This window comes from Tamandua tetradactyla, chromosome 22 (genome assembly GCF_023851605.1).
Source record: "Tamandua tetradactyla isolate mTamTet1 chromosome 22, mTamTet1.pri, whole genome shotgun sequence".
Classification (NCBI taxonomy): domain Eukaryota; kingdom Metazoa; phylum Chordata; class Mammalia; order Pilosa; family Myrmecophagidae; genus Tamandua; species Tamandua tetradactyla.
In genome coordinates this window covers 46899960-46925303 of record NC_135348.1, presented here as the reverse complement: position 1 = coordinate 46925303, position 25344 = coordinate 46899960, and the positions used below count along the sequence as shown (strand labels likewise).

At 35.6% G+C, this 25344-nt stretch overlaps 1 protein-coding gene across 2 annotated transcripts in view; it reads right to left on the bottom strand.

The window, feature by feature from the left end:
• BBS7 (Bardet-Biedl syndrome 7) overlaps positions 1-25344 on the bottom strand; it is a 55314-nt gene that overhangs the window by 1998 nt on the left and 27972 nt on the right. For both annotated transcript variants that reach the window (XM_077140158.1, XM_077140159.1), the window contains exons 11-18: positions 20937-21129; positions 19655-19729; positions 17378-17443; positions 12780-12919; positions 11099-11263; positions 588-697; positions 359-462; positions 103-226 (exon numbers count right to left, since the gene is read on the bottom strand). In XM_077140158.1, the coding sequence (XP_076996273.1) occupies positions 103-226; positions 359-462; positions 588-697; positions 11099-11263; positions 12780-12919; positions 17378-17443; positions 19655-19729; positions 20937-21129 (977 nt within the window). The remainder of the gene's footprint in view (positions 1-102; positions 227-358; positions 463-587; positions 698-11098; positions 11264-12779; positions 12920-17377; positions 17444-19654; positions 19730-20936; positions 21130-25344) is intronic.

Genomic DNA, 25344 nt, shown 5'->3' with positions numbered 1-25344 from the left:
CATCTCCTACACGTTCATTAGCGAATAGCCAGAGGAAAATAAAGTTGGGCAAAAGAAGGGGAAAAAATGAGATAGCAAGGTATTCTAGAATAGCCCACTAACCGTAGAGTCTCTCCAGATGTGCAGGCTGCTTTTTGTACTCTTCCTGTAGGTGATCTGCCTCTTCCAGAATACAGCGGTATTCTGGAACCAGAAAGTTTGTATTTCCCTCATGAACCTGCAATTCCTTATTTAAAATAAAAAACAGAAGCACTTTAATGTTCAAAATTCAATCCAAGTATAAAATGAAAATATTTGTAATTTTAAAAATTCTATCACAATAAAATAATGATCATGAGCCCATGATACATTTACTTACTTTTAAAGCATCAATTAACTGTACCTTCTTAGCCAAAAGCAATTGGTACTCCAGTTTTGGGTGGATTAACTTTAAAGTGTGTTTGACTGATACTTCATTTATCTCTAGAAGGAGGTGATCCAGGCACAATTAGGTAAGTCACTGTGATATAAAAACTTTCTTATTGTAACAATGACAAAAAAAAAAAGAGAGAGAGACACTGATTCTTTTTTCATTTTTTTTTTTTTACCGTATGATATGTTGAGGCTGATTTTCCTTTTGGTAGCTTCTTTAGAGAGCACATCTTTTAGGATGGATATAGTAGAAATGTTGTCAGATTTAAAAACTCCTTCTCCTTTTCTATAACATTAACATATATATTTAAAGAACTTAAAAGGAAGTGGTCCAATAAATACATTTTTTAAGACAAGAACATAGTGTGCATATTTGTTTCTTTATATGCCTATCTATCTCATCATAAATCTAAACTAATTTAAACATATATCCCTTTACTACTGATATTCAGGTTCTGAACATACTCATCAAACTAGACAAGAGATGCTAGAATAAACCTCTTAAAGTTATGACAATTTATGTAAGTTCTTCATTTAAAATATAGCTTTTTTCTTTATTTTCACTACTAATATTTATACTGCTAACCTATATATAAAATGCATTTAGAATAAACTGCTTATATACATGGAACTTTGTATTGTAGTGGTAGGACTATACACATCATCCTTAAAAGGAGTCTCATTTCAACCCTGAAAGGGTAGCATCTGCTGCTCTTCCATCCCCATCCCCAGCCTTCACTGGTACTTCTCATGGGCACAGGACCCACATTTTTCCCTAGAGAATGACTCCTTCTCTTTCCCTTCTCAGTCTGTATGGTTTTAGTGACACTGGCCTCACTCCCATTTCTAGGACATGATGAGGAGGTATTCAGTAGCGTGCTCCACCCCCGTGACACAGTAGGATTCAGGACTGAATAATGATATTCAATTCTGAGCCCATTACTGGAGCGAGTGGGAAAGAGACACCTTGGGGCAGCTGAGAAGACAGAAGCCTGGATGGAGCTGCTGGTGGCCATTGTGCCAGTAGATGGGGAAGATCGAAACACAGCTCATCCCTGGAAAGGGAGAAAGTCTTGAAAAAATGGGATCCAGTTGTACTTAAGGCAGATTACTGTTAGACTTTTAAATTATGTGAGTCAATCAACTCCCTTTTTTTTTGTTATGGTTATTTAACTTTGGTTCCTTTTTACAATGCTCTTAACTTTCCTAATTAATATATACTATCTTTTCTATATTCAATGTTTTCTTTTTATTTGGCTTCACACACACAAATAGTTTATATTGACTAACTGTAGATATTACTTTTTCTGGAAAGATGAACAATATATCCTTACTATTTTGATCCCAATGATATCTTGGAAATCGTAAGAATTTTACTAGTCTTCAATCTTAACAGATGGTATTTATGAAACATTAATCCAGGACTTCCGTTTGACCAAGTTGGTGGCATAAGATGCTTCAGGGTTCCGATCCCCCATCAGATATTTAAGTAGCAAAATGGCAGAACCATCTTCTCATGGTTCCTCAGAATAGAGTGCTGAGTAATAAAGCGAGTGCCGAAACAAGAAAACACAACTTAAAAATATTAGGACTATAGGAGTAGCCTTTTAAATGTAACCTTAAAACTGTAAGTAAATTCCATCCTAACCAAAGGGGGAAAAGAAGTGTAACTAAGGAAGTATCAGTGACAGAGAGAGTTCAAATAGAGTCAAGAGGCTACTCTGGAGATTGCTCTTACGCAAGCTTCACTTAGATATTGCTACCTATCATAAAACTTGCTAAACCCCAACCAATCCTAAAGAATATCTAGGGCAATTTATAAGATTCTACAAAGGTTCCATGCACTAGAGTAACCTTCCAGAAACCTCCAACCTCCAGATGGGTCCCTGGACCAGATAAGTCCTGAAACCTAGAGGGCCCAGCTTCTCCAGAACGTCAGCTAGTTCCATTTCCCTACCCCATATTACTGACAGTCCCTTCCAATATGAAAACTGTAGAATGGCCATAGCCCAAACACCTCTAAAGAGAGGGATGCAAAGATCAAAGGTGATGATGGAGTTATACAGAGAAGATAGGATTTAACAAACGAGTATGAATGCTGAATCATTATATTGATAGCTCTTAGTCTCCAGCATCTTAGAGCAGCTAAAAGTAAATACCTAAAATTGTGGAATTGTAACCCATGCCAAACTCTGAAATCTGTTCTACAACTAATTGTGGTACTGTGCTTTGAAATTTATTGCTTTTTTGTATATATGTTATTTTTCACAAAAAAGAAAAAAAAAGTCTACTGTGATGATAAAAATTGTTTATTCCTTCTAGCCTCCTATATCCTGGAGCAGCTAGAAGGAAAAATCTGAGAGGATCGTTTGGTAGCACATGACCAACTCTGGGATCTGTTGAAGCGTGCTTTGAAAACTATTGCTCTTTTCTTTCTTTGCTTTGTATATATGCTATAATATACAGTAAAAAGTTAAAAAAAAAAAAAAAAACCTACCCAGAAAAAAAATAAATGGATGATTGTGACCAATGGTGTTATGGAGGATTTTCATGGTTCTACTTTTAATTTTTAAGTTTTCCAAATATTCAAATATACTGCATATAAGCATTTATAAGTTTAAAATTGGAGGAAATAAATGATCTATCATGGCCTTCTCTGGCCTAAAACAAAACCAAGAAAGCTGTGAATTTGAGCCGCTGGCCTCACAGAAAAGCCGTATGCACATATAAAATCTGCACTCGATACAAGGCCCATCTGCTTCCCCAGCTCACCCAGATATGAGCAAGTTTTCATCTATCGCCCCAGATGAGGAGGCCCCAAGCCCAGGTATCACACAGGATGGAAATCCTGAAGGATAATAATTGAAATAAGGAACAAATGAAGTTCTCCAAACCTGTCACCTGTTACCCAAGATGATTACCTTTCTTTATCTCTTATATAAAAACCAACTGAAATATCCCCATGGGAAGGCAGATTTGGCACATTTCCCCTGTCCTCCTGCTGATGTAAATAAACCTCTTTTTTCCCTGTCAGCCCATTCAGTATATGTTTAAGATATGCTGGATGATGAACCCAAATTTGGGGGTGTCCTGCTGGCTCCTCCCTAAACCCCTTTCCTGTGTGGGGTAGGGGTGGCTTACACTTTCGCTGTGGGTCTCTGGCCCCATCATGCAGGGAGCATAGTAATCCCTGTGCATATAATGGGGGATCTGTAGGTCTTGCCAATCTCAGGTGGCAGCATGAAGACAAACCACAACACTCTTTTCTGGCTCACTCTCCCAGAACTTGCCCTGTGGGTAGAGGCAGCTTGCTGACTGCTAAAGCAGTGTAAGAAGTAATCCAATAGAAGTGCCCTTGGAAACAAAATTATTCTCTTCCCCGCTATGTAGGACATGATGTCCTGGGGTGTAAGTCCCTGGCAACGTGGGACATGATTCCCAGGGATGAGCCTGGTCGTGGCACCGTGGGACTGACAACGCCTACGTGAACAGAAGGGGGAAAGAAATGTAACAAAATAAGGTGTCAGCGGCTAAGAGGGTTCAAATACAGTTGAGAAGTTCTTCTGGAGGCTACTCTTATGCAAGCTTCAGCTAGTTATTGCTACTTGCCACAGTCTGAGAAAGCCCAATCAAGATCATTCTTGTCAACCCTAAAGAACACCGAGGGCTCCATATGAGATCCTCCCAAAGCTGAACATACGAAGTTCACTTTTCAGAAACCTAAAACCTTCAGATGGTTTCTAGGCCAGATAAGTCCAGAAACCCAGAGGTGCCAGTATCTCCAAGAGTATCAACCAGTTCCATCCCCCTACCCCATATTGTTAACATCCCTTTTACAACATGAAAAAAGTTATAATGCGCATAACTCAAATGTCCCTAAAGATGGGAGGGTCAAAGAAGGAAGAGTTCTAACAGAGAACATAGGATTTAACAAATGCGCATGAGTACTATTTAAATTGATATTTCTTTTTAGTTTCCAGTGTCTTGGAGCAGCTAGAAGGAAAAACCTGAAATTGTAACACTGTAACCCATGCCAAACTTTGAAATCTTTTCTATAACTACTTGTTAAAATGTAGTGTGTTTCCATCTGGCTATTCTAATACACTAGAAACAAACAAAAAAAAGTAGTGTGAAATTTATTGATTTTTTTGTATATATGTAATATTTCACAATAAAAAGGAAAAAAAGTAGCCTTGGGCAAAAAATTATCAGCTTCAAGACTTAAATAGAGTACTCAGGAGTAGAAGGAGCATTCTGGTTCCAGTAAACAGGAATACCTAAGGCTAAGAACACATGACCAGGATGGGACATATGATAAAAAAAAAAAAAAAAACCAGAGAGAAGCCCATGCTTTAGCCTTCAGCTGACCTTCTTGAGAGGAAGGTTAAACTCTTAAGAAGAACACCACTACCCAAAAGGAAGCCAATTTGCAAAGGCCATGAAAGATATTTTTGTTTTTTTAATACCACTTTTATTGTATAATATAACATATATACACAGTAAAGAAAGAAAAAAGCAATAGTTTTCAAAGCACTCTTCAACAAGTAGGTACAGCAGAGATCCAGAGTTTGTCATGAGCTACCAGACCATCATCCCCAATTTCTCCTAGCTGCTCCAGATATAGGAGGCTAGGAGGAATAAATTTTTTATCATCACAATAGATTTTTTTTTTCTTTTTATGAAAAATAACATATATACAACAAAGCTAAATATTTCAAAGCACAGCACAACAATTAGTTGTAGAACAGATTTCAGAGTTTGGTATGGGTTATAATTCTACAATTTTAAGTTTTTACTTCTAGCTGTTCTAAGATACTGGAGACTTTAGAGATATCAATTTAATGATTCAGCAATCATACTCATTTGTTAAACCCTACCTTCTTTGTATAACTCCACCATCACCTTTGATCTTTTTCTCACTCTATGTCCATTCTAACTTTTTCATATTGGAAGGGGATGTCACTCATGAAAGGCATTTTTTGCATTTACTTGTTTTTGTTAGCTCCTGGCACTCAAGGAAATTCCCACAATGATTTTCAATATATCCAAAGAGTTAAATCACAAAGAAAGAACTAAAAGACATCAGAAAAGTGGTGAATGGACAAGATGAAAATCTCAAAAAAGTGACAGAAATTTAAAAAGGAAACAAACAAATACTGGAGTTGAAGACTACAGTAATTAAAATAAAAAATTCCTTAGTGGGCATCAAATTAAAGGCACAAATATACACAGTGGTTTTAGTTTCTTTGGCTGCTCAAGCAAATACCATGCAACAAATTGGTTTAAACAATGGGAATTTACTATGTCACAGTTTTGAGAATAAGGAGAAAGTCTAAATCATATCCAAATGCAGGCAGTGCTTTCCAGGTTCCAATGACCTTCAACTTCTTGCTTTCCCTGGTTTTCTTTCCTATCTGCCTGAATTAAATTCCATTCATAAAGGGCTCCAATAAAAACCATTAAGATTCATCCTGACTGAGATGCCACATCTTAACTGAAGTAACCTCATCAAAAAGTCCTATTTACTGATTAAACTTCGTCTAGAGATCTGAATGAAGCTGATCTGGATAGGTCTAACACAGATCAGAAGACTGGGTAAAGGGTGATAGAGCCCATATTTTAAAACTTCAACTTCTATGTGAGACTAAAGGAGAGATGTTTACTTGGTGCAAAATTTATATTTTGGGTAGCACACTATCTACCTTAACTTGTATGGCCAGTTTACTTGAACACCGTAATTACATGGAATCTTGAATTGGGTATGAGATTTTGTTGGTTTATACAGGTTTTGTGATGCCCCGATATATTCCAGAGTAACCTGAGCAGAATAAAAAAAGTATTCGCAAAGTCCCTTGGGGGACTAGGGAGAGAGGAGATAATATTAAACTTCCTCATATGGGGAATTCCTGATATTCTTACAAGCAGTGAGGACAGCCAATTTGATAGGATGAGCCCTTAATCTTGGGGCTTGCCCCTATGAAGCTTATTCCTGCAAAGGAGAGGCTAAACCTCTCCTTCTCACCCCCGAGAGCTTCTTTCGTTGCTCAGATGTGGCCTCTCTAAGGCAACCTGGCAGGTGAACGACTACCCTCCCCACTACAGAGGACACGATGCCCAGGGGTGTAAATCTCCCTGGGAACATGGGACCTCATTCCTGGTGATGAGCTGGGCCTCGGCATCATTAGAATGAGAAAGCCTTCCTGGCCAAAAGGGCAAAGATTCACATATCATAATTCCACCTAAGTGTACAGACATGCTTTCGCCACTATACTCTATCTAAAGATATCTGCTTTTCTTCCTCAAAGAATCCATATCCCTTTTCCATTCTTCCACCTGTTGACATTTAGTTTTGGCATAATGCCTTTGTTACATTCAGTGGAAGCATATTACAATATTATTGTTAACTACAGACCCTAGCTTGCATTGACTGTACTTTTTCCCATATACAATCTATTTTCAACACCTGCAATACTGACATTCATTTGTTCTCCCTCATGCAAATATGTTTTTTAATTTGTACATTTAATCACCATCATTGTCCACTCTTGACATTCCTAAATTATACCATCTCAGTCTTTATCCTCTATCTTTCCTTCTGGTTTCATACATGTCCCCAGCCCTTCTCCCTCTAGCATACTCACATTCAGCTTCATTCAGTGTACTTATATTATTATGTTATAATTGTACAGTGCTATCCATTTCTGAATTTTTACAGCCCTTTTGCACAATCTATATTTCTTCAGCACCAATTCCCCAATTTCTACCCTATTTCTATCTCCTGATAACCTGTGTTCTTAACTGAAATTCTCCAAGTTCATTGTTAATGTTAGTTCTTATCAGTGAGACCACACAGTATTTATCCTTTTGATGCTGGCTAATTTCACTCAGTATAATGTCCTCAAGGTCCATCCACATTGTTACATGCTTCATGACTTTATTCTCTCTTAAAGCTACATAATATTCCATCTTATGTTTGGAAGCTAAACAGCTTGTTTAGCCACTCAACTGTTAATGGACATTTCAGCTATTTCTGTCTCTTGGCAATTGTAAATAATGCTGCTAAAAACATTGCTGTACAAATGTCCATTTATGTTTTGCTCTCATGTACTCTGAATAGATACCTAGCATGGTATTGCTGAATAATATGGCCATTTTATACTTAGCTTCCTGAGGAACTGCCAAACTGCCTTCCAAAGTGGCTATACCATTTTACATTCCCACCAACAGTGGATAAGTGTGCCTCTTTCCCCACATCCTCTCCAACACTTGCCATTTTCTGTTGTTGGTTTTGTCTTTTTTTTTCAATAATGGCCATTCTAGTGGGTCTCAGATGATACCTCGTTGTCGTATTGATTTGCATTTCCCTAACAGCCAGTGAAGTTGAGCATCTTTTCATGTGCCTTTTAGCCATTTGTATTTCATCTTCTGAGAAGTATCTGTTCATGTCTTTTGCCTATTTTTAAACTGGGTTGTTTGTCTTTTTGTTGTTGAGTTGAAGAATCCGTTTATATATTCTGGACACTAAACCCTTATCTGATATGTGGTTTCCAAATATTGTCTACCATTGTGTAGGCTGCTTTTTTACTTTCTTAACAAAGTTCTTTGATGTACACAAGTGTTTAATTTTTAGAGTTCACATTTATCTATCTCTTTCTTCAATGCTTGTGCTTTGGGTATAAGGTCTAGGAAACCACCTCCTATTACAAGTTTTATAAGATAATTCCCAACATTTTCTTCTAAAGATTTTATGGTCTTAACTCTAATGTTTAGGTCTTTGATCCATTTTGAGTTGATTTTTGTATAGGGTATGAGATGTAGATCCTCTTTCATTCTTTTGCATGTGGATATCCAGTTCTCCAAGCACCATTTATTGAAGAGGCTGCTCTGTCCCAGGTGGGTTGGCTTAGACTGCCTTATCAAAGATTAATTGTCCATAGATGAGGGTCTATATCTGAACACTCTATTGGATTCCATTAGTCAGTATATCTATCTTTATGCCAGTACCATGCTATTTTGACCACTGTAGCTTCGTAATGTGCTTTAAAGTCAGGTAGTGTGAGACCATCCACTTCATTTTTCTTTCTCAAAATATTTTTGGCTAATGGGGAACACTTCCATTCCAAATATTGGTTTTGCTATTTCTGCAAAGTAAGCTTTTGGGATTTTAATTGGTATTACACTGAATTTATAAATTAATTTGGGCAGAACTGACATCTTAACTATATTTAGTCTCCCAATCCATGTGACTTTCCATTTATTTAGGTCTTCCATGATTTCATCTATCAATTTCTTATAGTTTTCTGTGTACAGCTCTTTTGCACCCTTAAATTTATTCCTAAATATTTGATTCGTTTGGTTGCTATTGTAAATGGAGTTTTTTTCTTGATTTCCTCCTCAGATTGCTCATTACTACTGTATAGAACTACTACTGATTTTGGGATATTGATCTTGTACCCTGCCACTTTGCTGTACTTATTTATTAACTCTAGTAGCTTTGCTGTAGATTTTCAGGGTTTCTGACATATAGTATTATATCATCTGCAAACAGTGAGAGTTTTACTTCTTCCTTTCCAATTTAGATGCCTTTTATTTCTTTTTCTTGTCTAATTGCCCTGGCTAGAACTTCCAGCACAATGCTGAATAACAATGGTGACAGTGGGCATCCTTGTCTTGTTCCTGATCTTAGAGGGAAAGCTTTCAGTGAAGATGATGTTTGCTGTGGGTTTTCCTATACTCCCTTTATATGCTAAGGAAGTTCCCTTCTATTCCTATCCTTTGAAGTGTTTTCGTCAAGAAAGGATGTTGAATTTTGTCAAATGCCTTTTCTGCATCAGTTGAGATAATCATGTGGTTTTTCTGCTTTGATGTGTTGATGTGATGTATTATAGTCATTGATTTTCTTATGCTGAACCATCCTTGCATACCTAGGATGAATCCTATTTGGTCATGGGGTCATTCTTTTAATATGCTGCTGCATTCAATTTGCAAGAATTTTGTTGAGGATTTTTACATCTATACTTATTAGAAAGATTAGTCTGTAATTTTCTTTTCTTGTAATATCTATGTCTGGCTTTTTGGTATTAAGGTGATGTTGGCTTCATAGAATGAGTTAGGTAGTTTTCTCTCCTCTTGAATTTTTTCAAAGTGTTTGAGCAGTACTGGTCTTAATTCTTTCTTGAATACTTGGTAGAATTCAGATGTGAAGGCCATCTGGTCCTGGACTTTTCCTTTTTGAGAGCTTCTTGATGACTGATTCAATCTATTTACTTATGATTGGTTTGTTGAGGTTGTCTATTTCTTCTCGAATCAACTTGCCTTTCTAGGAGGTTGTCCATTTCAGGTATGTTGTCTAGTTTATTAGCATATAGTTGCTCACAGTGTCCTCTCATTACCTCCTTTATTTCTGTGGGGTTAGCAGTTATGTCCCCTCTTTCATTTCTTATTTTATTTATTTGTACCCTCTCTCTTTTTCTTTTAGTCAACCTAATTAAGGGCCCATCGATTTTATAGGTTTTCTCAGTGAACCAACTTCTGGTTTTGTTAATTTTTCTCAATTGTTTTCATGTTCTCAATTTCATTTATCTACTCTAGTCTTTTTTTATTTCTTTCCTTTTGTTTGCTTTGGGGTTAGTTTGCTTTTCTTTCACTAGTTCTTCCAAGTGAACAGTTAATTCCTCAATTTTTGCTCTTCTTTTTTTAATATAGGCATTTAAGGCAATAAATTTCCCTCTTAGTATTGCCTTTGCTGCATCCCATAAATTTGGATATGTTGCGTTTTCATTTTCATTTGCCTCAAGATATTAACTGACTTCTTTCGTAATTTCTTCCGTTACCCACTGGTTTTTAAGAGTATGTTGTTTAGCTTCCATATATTTGTGAGTTTTCTGGCCCTCTGCCTGTTATTGATTTCCAACTTCATTCCATTATAATCCAAGAAAGTGTTTTGTATGATTTCAATCTTTTTAAATTTATTGAGACTTGCTTTGTGACCCGGCATATGGTCTATCCTTGCAAATGATCCATGCCTCACAACTTAATTCCTTCCTGCTGCTGCTCAGTAGTCCATTGTACATATAGACCACAGTTCCCCCTTTCTTCCCTCAGTCACTGTACCCTTAGGCCACCTCCATCCATAGTGAATCACGAACACTGCCACCATAAACATCAGTGTGCAAATGTCCATTTGTGTCCCCAAGCCATTTATTTTTGCATAAAGAAATTCAACTGGAATTTTTTTTTCTGATTAGGATAAATGTTCAATTTGGAAGACTGCCATCTTTTCAATGTCTTCATATTTATGACTATGGAATATATTACTCCATTTAAACAATAAAATTTTATAGCTTTTTTCATTAAGTTCTATATATTTTTAATTAAGAATATTTTTACAAGTTTTATGTGCATATTTTGTTATTATTACTACTCTGAAAGAGATCTTTTTAAACAGTATATTTCTAATTGCTTATTTTGGGGAATTTAGGAAAAGTTTTGAATTTTGCATATTTATTTTTATTCTATCACCTTTCTAAACTCATTAATTCTTCTTGTTTTTCCATAGATTCTCTTGAATGGTCTACATTTTCAATTGTATTATTTACAAATTATTCCTGATTTAAAACAAATGAAAAGTTAGAAGCTCTATTTATATAAAAACAATACTTGTAAACTAGTGATAAATCTCATTTACCTGTAGGTACTTTCAAGTTGTGTATCCAGGAAGGTGTTCTGAAAGTAAAATGTCACACATTCTCCTGCTGGAGGTTTTTCAGGAACTTCAGGCAGGCAAAAAAACACCCAGGAGTGAACTTCAGCAAAACTAAACTGGCCTGTTAGAGTTAGTGTATTCATGGGTCTGTAATTTAACAGCAGAAGCATGCATTTGTGTGTGAGAACATACGGAGGTAGAGTATACGTATAAAACACATTAACAAGCAGAATTTTGCAACAGTAGCTAAACAAACATAAAATATTCATTTAATTTTTCTCCAGTTGTACATCAAAATTTCATGAGGAAAAAAATATATTTGACTGCTATCAATACTTGCACCTGTGCTTTTTACGATTAAATAACATCTTTTAAATAACTTCTTTTCATTATAACTAGTTTTCCAAAGAAACCTCGGGTTTGCTCAGGTAGATTTTGGTTTTTAAAAGTTCAACTAGGATTTCTACTATATAAAATATAAAACATACAGATGAATCTGCTTAGGGAAACAAACAGCATAATGGGGCTTTTGAGAAATTCAAACATGGATCTTAACCTCACTACACTATTTACTAGCTATGTGCCACTGGACAAGTTAGGGACTAATACCTTCTATCTTACGGGGACATGAGATATTATCTTGCAAAATCACACAAAGTAACAAGAACAAAAGGATGCTCTACAAATATTTAAAACAAATCAAATGGATAATTATACAGCATTAAGAAAATGCAAAATTTACAGAATCAAAGGTTCAGAAAGAACTTAAATAGAGTAGAGAATTAAGGAATCTGAGAGCAGGAAGGGACTTTTGATATCATCCAAACCAACCTTCTCATTTGCAGATGACAAATGTAAGGTTCAGAGAGTCACTAAACTATTTCTCCACAGTCGTACAGTAACACATAAAAGTGCAGTCCAATTCTCTTGGTTCCCAGTTCGCTGTTCTTTCCAGCACATCACACTGTCTCTATTCACTCTGATGTCTTCCAGAAAGTTTTCTTACAAAGACCTCTCCTTACATCTTATTTTACAAAGACCTCTCCTTACATCTTATTTTAATTACATATCTTTTAAAATAGATAAAAAATAAGCTTTGGCCTCAAATCATACCTCTGTTTCTTATATTTCTGAGCCTCCATTTCTCAGTTGTAAAACTGAGATATTATTACTTATCTTGCTGTAAGAATGAAATGATAATGCATAGAATTAAATGATAATGCATAAATACCTAGCATAGATAAATGCCTGGTATTCAGTAATTGTCAGTTTCCTAACCAATTGCTCTACCAGTAGTCCCTCTGGTGAAACAGAAAAGGGATTTAATATTTGAGGCTAATACAATAATGTTCTGTTCACAGAGAATAGCTGATGATCTAAAAGCTAAGCCATATTTGTTTAAGTAGGTGTCTGAGAGATTAAACTACTACTCTGATAATCTCAGAATGATAATATTTGAGAAAGATAAAGTTCAACTCAAGCCTCTAAAATGAGACAAGGCCTCTTATATTTATTAGAAATATTAAATCTACAATATTTAAAATATGTATTTAATTTTGAAAATGTACATGTAGCTACTAGAATTTATACTATAAAAATAAAAAGCAAGTTTATCTGAATTGTGTAATATCATAAAAATAAATTAGACTCTCACTTGTCCTACCTTTCATGATCAATAACATGAGTTCTTTGATGGAGTGAAAGGGGTTTGATCTGGTACTGGTGGACCTGACAGGTTTTGGGTTGAATTCTTGGAGTCACATATGCTTGAAGTGTGCCATACTGGCCTTCAATTGAGCGAATCTGAGTCAATATCAAAGAGGAAACAAAGTAAGAATACTCTAGAAACATATTTCTAAAATGTTCCACCAATAATCAAATACGCCTTCATCTCTTCTGTAACATTTTAAAGGAAATAATGACATTCCATTAGCAGCTTTTTGCCACTCTGGTAAAAGAAAAGTAAGCAGCCAATAGTAAAATGGACCATCTACAAAAGTTATCCCCAGCCCATATTTTCAGTCGATTTGTTCACATTAACCATTACTACTCCATTTCAAAACACACACACTCTTCCACACTACCCTGTCACACCCAAAAACACAAGTGTATAAAGAACATATTCTATAAAAATTCATATTAAGAATTGTTAAAATCTAGACATTTTTGTTGAAGAGATTAGGGAGAGTTTTCCAAGAAACTGACACACATATGGAATACACCCCCTTTTTTTTTTCAGAAATAAGGTCTCACAGCATACGGCTTGTGTTAGTTAGATTCAGTTGTCAACTTGGCCAGGTGAGCACACCTAGTCTTGTTGCTGCGGACATGAGCCAATGGCGTGTGAACCTCATCTGTTGCTAATTAGATCTGCAGTCGGCTAGGAGGCGTGTCTGCTGCAATGAGTGATGTTTGACTTAATTGGCTGGTGCTTAAATGAGACAGCGCAACAAGCAGCTCGGCATTCCTCATCTCAGCACTAGCAACTCAGCCCAGGCCTTTGGAGATGCAGAAAGAAGTCACCCCGGGGAAAGTTGTTGGAACCCAGGGGCCTGGAGAGAAGACCAGCAGAGACCATCCTGTGCCTTCCACGTAAGAAAGAACCTCAGTGGAAAGTTAGCTGCCTTTCCTCTGAAGAACTAACAAAATAAATTCCCTTTTATTAAAAGCCAATTCGTCTCTGGTGTGTTGCATTCCGGCAGCTAGCAAACTAGAACATGGCTATTGTTACAAAAATCTATTGGCAGGAAAAGAATGCTTCCAAGAACTTAATTCTTGATTTTCTGTGCAAGTTAAAGAAACATACCCATAATTTAATGATGATCTATTTGGACTGGAAAATTCTTTTGGGCTACTTTGAATATGGCTAGTTTGATATCTTGAAAATTCAAAACACATGACAGAAAGTAAGAATTCACTAAACTGTGGAGGAGGAATAAATTTTAGAGGAGTTGAAAGCTGTAGCTTCTCTCCTGTCTCCCTTCCAGCTTTTCTCTATTCTACAATTTATGCGAGGAGTGCAGTACTTTGTGTACCACAATATCTCCTTCAACCAAACTGATGTTTTCACTGGCACTTTTCCTGGCATGTGAGGAAAAAACAAGTTAATGTTTTACTAACTGGGAAAAAAAATAAATAAAAGCTTAAAGCAAGATTTTTTTCTTTTCTTTTTTTGTTGCAAAAGCTGTTCTGCAAATATTGCTTTGTATGGATTGAAATGGAAAAGGATTAGAAAAGAAAGTAAAAATAAAGAGTGAAAATAAAAAACATCTCATAAAGCTACATTTAGGGGATTATTTTTAAAGGATAAGCTTCCACTGTCAGTAGAATTTTTCCACAATAATAAAAGTTGTAACACTCTTTCTGATTATGTAACAATTTGTATTCATTATTAAAACATTTAAACAAAATAAAATTAGGGTGAATATACAAGTCACTTAAAATCCTACCACCAAGAGATGACCAGTATTTACCAGTAGTCATCCTTTCATACAGCAATCCATGCGCATGTACAAACACAAATACATTCTTTCACATGAACAAATCCTATTTATATACTAGGCATCTTGGCTCTTATTTCTAATAATCACATTTTTTTTCCTTATCTCTGCTTCTTCTACTATCATCACCTCCCCATGCAACCATCTTACCTATTCCTACCCATGCTTTCCCCATTGTATAATCTACCTTATCAGACTGTTATGTTTCTATTCATATCTTTCACCATATTTATATCATTAAATATATTTATAAAAGCACTTACACATACATATTTATATATATGGATTTTATCTGTGTATTTTGTGTTTTGCCCATGCATCGTATTTCTGCCGTGTAAATACGTATAGCAGAACTCATTCTTTATAGCAGCTGCATAATATTCCACAGTATGGATAAACAGTCATTTATTCAACCATTCAATTATTAATGAGTATTCTGTTTTTACTTTTATGGCTGTACAAACAATGAGGCAATCAATTTTATACATATCTTTATATATACTACTATGATTTAATTCTTATGAAACAGATTCCCCAAAATGGGGCTATTGCTTTTTTTCCAAAATGGCTAAACAATTTACCTTCTCACCAGCTACGACTGAAAGTCTCCTTTCCCTCATCCTGCACCTGGTAATGCTGCTCTTTAAAAGTTTTTTACCAGTATGTTAGATAAGTAGTAATAATTTTCCGTTATTTTCATTTCAATTTCCCTAATAATAAGGTAGAAAAATTTTTTTATATTTATTGGCCATTTTGATTCCTTCTCTGAATTACCAATTTGTTGGTAAACCTTTATCTATTTTGGGGTGGTCTTTTCTATAACAATTTATAGGCAGTTTTCATATTTTATTGCTATTCACCCAATATCTGGAAGTTAACTAAATTTTCTTCTTTTTTAATAACTAGGTACTTTACACAAATTTAATTTTTATATATGGCATAAAATAAGAATCTACTTAATTTTCTCCCAGATGGATACCAGTTGTATCAACACCAATTTTAAAATAGAAATAGAAATTTAAATAGAATTTTTACCTAAATAGAAACATCATGCACTATTTCTCCATAACTGTGCATTCAGTTCTATTTTTAGACTGTATTCTCTGTTAGGATGGCCTATGTATTTATGCCTTGGAAATACCCTACACTATTTTTATTGTGGTGGCTTTATAATATATTTTACCAAATGACAAGACAAGTTCTACCTTACTTTTCTTCTTTTTCATAATTTTCTTGGCTCTTTTCAGACATCCATTTTTCCCTGTGACTTTCAAGAATTATATCTAGTTGAAAAGAAGGAGATTAAATGTTCCTGGGGTCTGGAGGCAAGGGGCAATGGGGAGTTTTTTGATTAATAGGTACAGACTTTCAATTTGGGGTGATGAAAAGTTTGGGTAATGAGTGGTGGTGATGGTAATACAACATTGTAAATATAATATGACTGAATTGTATGCTTAACAATGGTTAAAATGGGAAATTTTGTGTTATGTGTATGCTATCACAGTAACACTTTTTTTTTTAAAGTAACATTGTTATTGGGTGCACAGGTGGTTCAGTAGTAGAATGCTCGCCTTCCATGCGGGAGACCTTGGTTCGGTTCCCAGACCATGCACCAAAAGGAAAACAGAAAGTAACATTGTTATTTAAAAATTTTTAGGCCACTTCATAATTTGTCAACACAATCTTGCTCAGATTTAATTTAAAACATTTAATCAGGCTACTTATTCATAAAATATGCTTAAGTATAAAGAAATTTATCCCAATTTTCAAATTCTCTTTCAAAACATATGAAAGGGAACTTATGCAAACCAAAATAGTCTTTATTTTTAAAATAACACTTAACTGTAACTTTCCTTAATCACATGTGAAAAACAACATTGAACAATATCTCTCTTGGAAAGAACATACTTCGAGTCTAACGTACTTTGAGTCTCAGACTATCAGCAGCACCAGGAAAAAAGTTAGACTTAATTCTTAGATAATAAAAATAAATTTTTAAAATAAAAATTAAAAAACTCTTAACACTACAAATTAAATAATTAAGATAGATTTGTGTGCTAGGCTCAATATTTAATTGCAAAAATTATTATGTTACTTTAAAGGTTTTCTCTAGAATAGATGATAATAAATGACATTACAGGAATGCCATCTACAAAAATTCAGACAGTAGGAAACCACTAGGCCCACACACTTCAATAACTAAATTACCTTATTTGGACCCGGATTAGAAAAAACTAACTATAAAAATAAAAATGAGTGGAATATGGAATGACTATTTGATGATATTAATGGATTATTGTTGACTTTTCTTAGGTGTGATAATAGTACTTATAAATGAAATTATAAAATATCTTGTATTTGTTTCAAAATAATTTGGGTGGGAAGTGATAATATAAGCATGATTGGGGTATGTGCTGATTATTGCTGAAGCTGGGTAATAAGTACATGAGGATTTACTACTTTCATATATGTTTGAAACTTTCCATTCAAGAAAATTAGAATTCGCATTGAGAGAAAACTAAGATCTAAAATTTTAGAGAAGGTGACTGGTTAACTGCTAATAGCAGAAGGCAAAATTAAAACCTAAGTAAAAACTAGTAATGAAAAAAAAACTAACAGGACATTCAAAAGTCTTCACTCCCAAATTATTCATTTTAGAGAGAAATTCCATATAAAGAAACAATATCAGATGCTATTAAATGTACCAAGGACAAAAAAGAAAATTCAAACATTCAAGTAAAGGTCATTTCTAACAATTTACCTTGAGTTCCAGCCTTGTGGTATTTGCCTGACATCGATAAGTGGCGAGAAGAAAGTTGTCATTTGACTGAGAAGAAAAAGTTAAAGGTCAGGATGCATCCATATTTTTAACAATAAAAAAAGCATCAATAATAATAATGGCTATCATTTACTGAACACCTATCATTTGAGTGTCACTGTGCTAAGTGCTTTAGTTTCACTACATAGATTTTAACAGATAAAGAAACAGTCAATGAGAAGTAACTTTCTCCAAATTTGTTAAAGTTGGAATTTAAATTCAGATCTTTAAGACACAAAAGCCCATGCACTTTCCACCTTGCCTTTCTACAGCAAAGTTATCAGACTTTAAGAGTTCTTCTAAAACCTGACAGTAGTTATATGAGAAAGGCATCGACAACAGTGCTTGAGGCTGAATGTCTGATTTTCACAAATGTTTATAAAGGACTAAGAAATATCTCTATACCCAATAAATAGCACAATGTCTAGCATACTGTAGGTGCTCAATATATGTTTGCTGAACTAAACTGTAGAAGTTACCTCAAATATGATTCCTAAACTGAGTATTAAACTATTAAAAATAGAAACATATCTGGGTACATGAATTGCAAAAATGGGAAAACCAACGTGACACATTTTGTATGCAATTTTCATTTCCCTATTTTTATTAAATAACTGGATAATCAAATATTTTAATTACAAATCATTTGTATTTGGTAAAAACAAGGATCAATCAACATAAACATAAATTTATGTGATTAAGAACAAATGTTATTTGCTGAACTACTTATGGAAAAAGGATAAAAATTAAAAGAGATATGTCTGAGATTAGCTTTAACATAATTTAGTTTTAAGGGAGTGGGCAAGGGTGAAGAAAATGAAGTAAGACTGGCCATATGTTATAGTGATGTGTACACAGAAATTATACTACTCTTTCTGCTTTGGGGTATACTTGAAATTTTCATACTAAATTTTTTAAAAAGCCATCAGCCAAGAAAACAGGTTTTAAATAAATATAAAATACTAATTTCAAAGCATCCTGCAGTGATCTAAATAAAACAGGTTAATCTTTCTTAGTAACTTAAGAATTAGATTTTAAGTACTTGTTAATTTGATTTTTCAAAATGGTCATAAAGAAGTAAACTCCAATTTTATAGTTTGTTTTCAAACAGGGTGATAAATCATATATGGGTAACAATGCATCTGTTTTGTAGATCATCAAAAAGAAAAACTTCACTATGAAATGACATTGAAAATTATTCTTTCATATAATTATTTACTTTTCTCTTTATCCCCTCTTCTTATTCCTTCCTTTTTAAATGTATAACTACCTGCCAATTCCATTCACTATCTCTTTTTGCTCTGGTTTGTCTTCTCCAATGCAGCTTGTCAGGAACTTATCCTTACGCAAACTTCTCTTTATAACCTGCACCTAGCTCTGAGACTGCTAGTCCTCTAGCACTAGGCAGAAAGAAGTGACTGTAGTAAAGCATGTCCAAAAGCACTGGCACAATCTCATTACAGGTGCTCTGCACACAGGAAGTGTTCAATAAATGTGTGCTGAATAAAGGCTAAGGGGGCATTCAGTAAGTCCAGGAAAAGTGGAGAGGAGAAGGAAGGGCAGGCAGAAGGAATAGATCGGGTTCAAATGCCGGAATGTGTGAACATGTACAGTACCTTCAAGTAATATCAAAAATTCAGCTTGGTAGAAATAGAGTGCTTGGGAAGGAAAGTAACCCTGGTGCAAGATAAGGTGGAAAGGTAATCAAGAGCTAAATCATGACACGATGAGGAATACAGATTTATATTCTACAGGAAATAAGGACTCTTTAAAAGGTTCTGAGAAAAGAACCAACACGGTGATGTCTGTGTTCTGGAAGACCTCTCTGGGGCAGCGGAGAGCACAGCCTGAAGGTGGGAGGCAAGACTGACGTCAGAGAAACTGCTTCTAACAGCAGTTCAGGCAAGAGCTGATGGGAGCCTGGGCTAAGTTAAGAGAAGTGGGAATGAAGTAGAGTAGAATTCTGACAGCCCTGGAGGCAGAACTGACAGAGCCTAGTAACTAATTGGGTATAACAGAGAGAGGAAGGAATGTAGGACGATGCCCAGGTTTCTGGATTATTATCTAAGGATAGGAAAAGAGAGAAGAAGCAGATTTTGAGGTAAAGGTTATGAAAGGAAAGAATGAAGGAGAAACATCAAACCCTAGTAGCACTTATAGGCTTTAATCAAAATGGCATAATAGAAATGAAAGTGTCTGAATAATTCTTTTTAAACTCACCTCAGAATCACAGCTGCTAAAACTTACAACAGCAGAATTTTTATCCACATCAAGTAAATCTATTGGAACATCACTCTACAATTAAAAAAAAGAAGTTAAAATGAAAAACCTAAAAATTGTCACAAAATATATTTTCTCTCAGGGTTATACTTAGTTCTAGTTCATGCTCATCTTTAAATGTGGGAGTATGAGTTTCCTGAATTTATATTTGATAGTTTGTACCTACAGAATATAAATATAATAAAGAATAAATAATATTTTGCAGTCATCTATATTTTTTTAATGTGGATGATCAGAAATCACAGAGTATCACCTTTCATTGCCCAGATAAAATAATAACCCTCCTGTTATTGTCAGTGCTAAAAATATCACCACAAACTGTACATGGTCATTCTGATAATATCAGTTCATTTTTCTCAATGTTAATTTCATCTGTGAGACAGAAAGGAGATCACTCTTGGTCTCCTCTGGCGAGGAGGCTGCGGGGACAAGACTGCTGCGCTACGTCCTTTCTGCACGGCACTCTGAGTGTGCCTCACGCAGCATCACTCACCCAACTTACTTCAGAGAACTCTGCCTTTAGTTTAAATAATAATAATCCAACCCCTTGTTTAAACTTGTTTAAACTTGTCTCCTTCCTTTTCTGTCCTTTGCTTTTTTTCCTTTCACCCTACTATCATCCTTTTCTATTCTCTGAATATTTTCCAAATTTAAGGAAAAAAAGATACAAATACTTTGATGAATGGAGTTATGCATTACAGTCCCTAAACCTCACCCTTTAGGCTTACCTACTTTGTCTATTAACCCACCTTGAAACTACTGATTAATGAGCAAGCTGTAACATAAACTACCATTTTAGTATTTGGGATTTTTTTTTTAAATGTCTAATAAAAGCATTAAACATTGTAGTGCTAAGTCACATGTCTGTTAAGATTCTCCCGGAGGGTAGCCAAAGAATAAAATCCTTGCTGGTTTCTCTTTTCTGACTCTTACTGAAACTTAAGTTCATCTCTCTTTTGTTTTGTAATAAATTCAGGTAGATAAAAAGTAAAGATGTAATTTAAATAATCTATGAACAAATTGCTAATCTAATGGAAGATTAAGACATAACATTTTAAACTACTGTCTAAAACAAAGTGCTCAATAATCATTATTGCATATGAGTAGTTTGCAAAATAAATCCAGTCATAAAATAAATGATTAAATATACAGGACATAAAAAATATATATAAAATCAACTAGTTTTAAGTTCTTTACCTAAGAAATAAGACATTTTGTTTACCTGTATTAAGACATTATCTATTGCTGTCTGCACCTCTAAAATAAGGCTGTAGCTGGCATCATCTTTATTTAATGTAAATTTGTCATTTACACTAAATGAAGGTACTGCTGATTTTGCTTTGCTTGATTGAGAAGACTGTTGATATTTCTCTCTTTCCTGCAGTACTTTATACTGCAGATGTTCCAACTCACCCCTGGAAGAAAATATATACAACACTGTCACCTATAAGTACGAACATTCACAGTCTTCATAATGTTTACAAACTTGAAGCATTTCTTCTGCAAAAATGGATTTTTATTGGTGATCTAGAACTATAACATCAATAGGAATTAAATGCTTGCTTCTTTGACTTACCAAATGACACAGTATTTACCCCATTATAAAAATGAAACTATCTACTCAATCCCAAATCAATAATATTAATGAAGAGCTGTAAATACAAAGGCAGGTTGCAAATAATCAACTTGAAGACATGAATCTGGCTACAATCATAAACAGAATTAATCCTAAGGGAGACTAATTGCACTGGGGCAATTTAATAAGAAGAAACAAAATGTACGCCAGTAAACGTATACCTTTCAGGAAGACATTACAGGAGATGCACAAAATATAGAGGATACATGACGGAGCCCACAAGATGAGATGAGCGTGACAGAGCTCAGAGAAGATTCTGCTGAGACTGATCTATAAAGGCATTGCTTACGGTAGCTCTGGTTACATTATTCCTTCAATGGGCAAAGCCATGCATAAATGAAGTAAATAGTAATTGGGGTAAAATATGTGGATTAGCCAGCCCCACTTTGGTAAAAATATCTGGGTAGGAGTTGAGAAGAAATCTGTACAATTAACAAAGGATAAGATTCACTTATTCAAGAAATATTTATTGTGTGTCTCTTATATACTTAGCAGCATTCCAGGAACTAATTAAAAAAAGAAACCTAAGTTTCTGTGGATCTAACATTTCAGTGGAATCAGGAGGGGGTAAATTAGCTATAAATAAAAGGAAATGTATTGAAGATGTGCGATAGTAACTAGCTTTTCTTGGTCCCTTGTGGCATAACTTCGTATATCCTTGTATGAACTGGTGTCCTTGGTGTCTGAACATTACAACTGGCTCTGCTGATGGCTTTCGTACTAGCACTTGTAGCATCCTGGTGCCTTGAAAGCTTCCATAGCCTTCAACACTCCCCAACTCCACCACTCACAAGAGATTAGGAAGGGTCAAAGTAGGGAAAGCAGCTATTACAAGTTTCAACATCTCCCACTTCTTCACTGTATGATAAACTTTACATGAAACTGGGGTCTCTTTTCACAGGATCTGTCAGATTGGGCAGACCATGCAAGCAATCCCTATGTCAAAGAGAGTCAACATTACTCAGTTCTAGTAACAAAATTTATAAGCCAAAGTTACAGATTTAGATGGCTCCAAAGAAACAGTGAACACTAGAATTAATGAGGAACAGAGCCACTTTGTTGGTTTCTTGCCTGTGTCTATAAAAAAATGACAAAGAAACATTGTAATTATCTTTGGCTAAACAAATGAAAAAATACAATCCTTGATCTAAGAAAAAGTCAGTATAGAATAAAGTATACAAAATGTATATTTCTCACTCCAAAATATTAACCTTACTGTTAGCTTTCTTAAACTGACAAATTCATTTTACCATTCCTTTCAATAAAAAACAAAAATAAACAAAAATAACCACACATTTCATGAAACAGAGGGAAAAAAAGCAAACAAAAAACTCATGTTTGCTCAGGAAGCTAAGTTCAGAGTTGCCTTACAACCTGGCAATCCTGCTACTCACAATTGCCAAAAGATGGAACAACCCAAGGATCCATCAACAGATGAATGGATAAATAAAATGTGTACATATGATGGAATACTATTCAGCAGTAAAAAGGAAGTTCTAAAGCACACAGCTACATGGATTAACCCTGAGGACATTATATTAATGTGAAGTAAGTCAGACACAAAAGGACAAATATTGTATGATCTCACTAATATGAACACAATATATAAACTCATAGACATAAAATTGAGAATACAGTTTACCAAGACATAGAATGAGGCTAGACAAGGGGGAGCGGTTGCATAATATGTGCAGAATTTTTCGCTAGGTCAAACTTAAACATTTGGAAATGGATAGAAGTGATGGTAGTATGTCACTGTAAATATAATTAACAGTGGATGGCGGCTTAGTAAGACGCGCGGGTCTTAGTTCCTCCTCCAGAAAAGCAACTAAAGAAACAGAAACAATATGAAACAGCTCCCGGAGCCACGACAGAGACCAAAAAGACAGCGTACCCCATTCTGGAATGGCTGAATGGGCAGGGAGAATCCGCTGCGGTGAGTTACCCGAGGGGTGCGCGCTTCCCCAGGCCGGGGCGGCTGGCAACCGGGGTGCCTTCCACACACGTGGCTTCCCGGTCCGACTGGGAATGTTGGATAGCGGGGCCCTCCTGCCGCGTGGCATCTCGGGCCAGCTGGGCAATTTGGACCGGTACTCCCCCAAGCTGCGGTGGCCAGCGACCCCCCCTCCACGTGCGGTTTCCCGGGCCGACTGCGAGATTTGGATTGGCAAGTTAAAGGAGCCACAGCATCTTTTACTGGTGGGCCCCACAGACAGACGAGCGCCACTAGCGCCACCTACTGGGCAGGAAAAGAAAAACAGAGCCCAGAGATTTCACAGAAAAACCTTTCAACCAGCTGGGTCCCACACCCAGGGAAATCTGATCAAATGCCCAGACACCAGCAGAAAATAACGGATCACGCTCGGAAAATTGAAGATATGGCCCAGTCAAAGGAACAAACCAATAATTCAAATGAGATACAGGAGCTGAGACAACTAATGCTGAATATACAAACAGAAATGGAAAAACTCTTCAAAAACCAAATCAATAAATTGAGGGAGGACATGAAGAAGACATGGGCTGAACAAAAAGAAGAAATAGAAAATCTGAAAAAACAAATCACAGAACTTATGGGAGTGAAGGACAAAGAAGAAAAGATGGAAAAAACAATGGATACCTACAATGGTAGATCTAAAGAGACAGAAGCTACGATTAGTGAACTGGAGGATGGAACATCTGAATTCCAAAAAGAAACAGAAACTATAGGGGAAAGAATGGAAAAACTTGAGCAGGGGATCAGGGAACTGAATGACAATATGAAGCGCACAAATATACGTGTTGTGGGTGTCCCAGAAGGAGAAGAGAAGGGAAAAGGAGGAGAAAAACTAATGGAAGAAATTATCACTGAAAATTTCCCAACTTTTATGAAAGACCTAAATTTACAGATCCAAGAAGTGCAGCGCACCCCAAAGAGAATAGACCCAAATAGGTGTTCTCCAAGACACTTACTAGTTAGAATGTCAGAGGTCAAAGAGAAAGAGAGGATCTTGAAAGCAGCAAGAGAAAAACAATCTGTCACATACAAGGGAAACCCAATAAGACTATGTGTAGATTTCTCAGCAGAAACCATGGAAGCTAGAAGACAGTGGGATGATATATTTAAATTACTAAAAGAGAAAAACTGCCAACCAAGACTTCTATATCCAGCAAAATTGTCCTTCAAAAATGAAGGAGAAATTAAAACATTCTCAGACAAAAAGTCACTGAGAGAATTTGTGACCAAGAGACCAGCTCTGCAAGAAATACTAAAGGGAGCACTAGAGTCAGATACGAAAAGACAGAAGAGAGAGGTATGGAGTAAAGTGTAGAAAGAAGGAAAATCAGATATGATATATATAATACAAAAGCCAAAATGGTAGAGGAAAATATTATCCAAACAGTAATAACACTAAAAGTTAATGGACTGAATTTCCCAATCAAAAGACATAGACTGGCAGAATGGATTACAACCCAGCAATACCATTGCTAGGTGTCTACTCAAAGGACTTAAGGGCAAAGACACAGATGGACATTTGCACACCAGTGTTTATAGCAGCATTATCTACAATTGCAAAGAGATGGAAACAGCCAAAATGTCCATCAACAGACGAGTGGCTAAACAAACTGTGGCGTATACCTACAATGGAATATTATGCAGCTTTAAGACAGACTAAACTTATGAAGCATGTAATAACATGGATGGACCTAGAGAACATTATGCTGAGTGAGTCTAGCCAAAAATTAAAGGACAAATACTGTATGGTCCCACTGATGTGAACCGACATTCGAGAATCAGCTTGGAATATATCACTGGTAACAGAGACCAGCAGGAGTTAGAAACAGGGTAAGATAATGGGTAATTGGAGCTGAAGGGATACAGACTGTGCAACAGGACTAGATACAAAAACTCAAAAATGGACAGCACAATAATACCTAAGTGTAATGTAACTATGTTGGAACACTGAATGAAGCTGCACCTGAAATATGGTTTTTTGTTTGTTTCTTTGTATCTTTT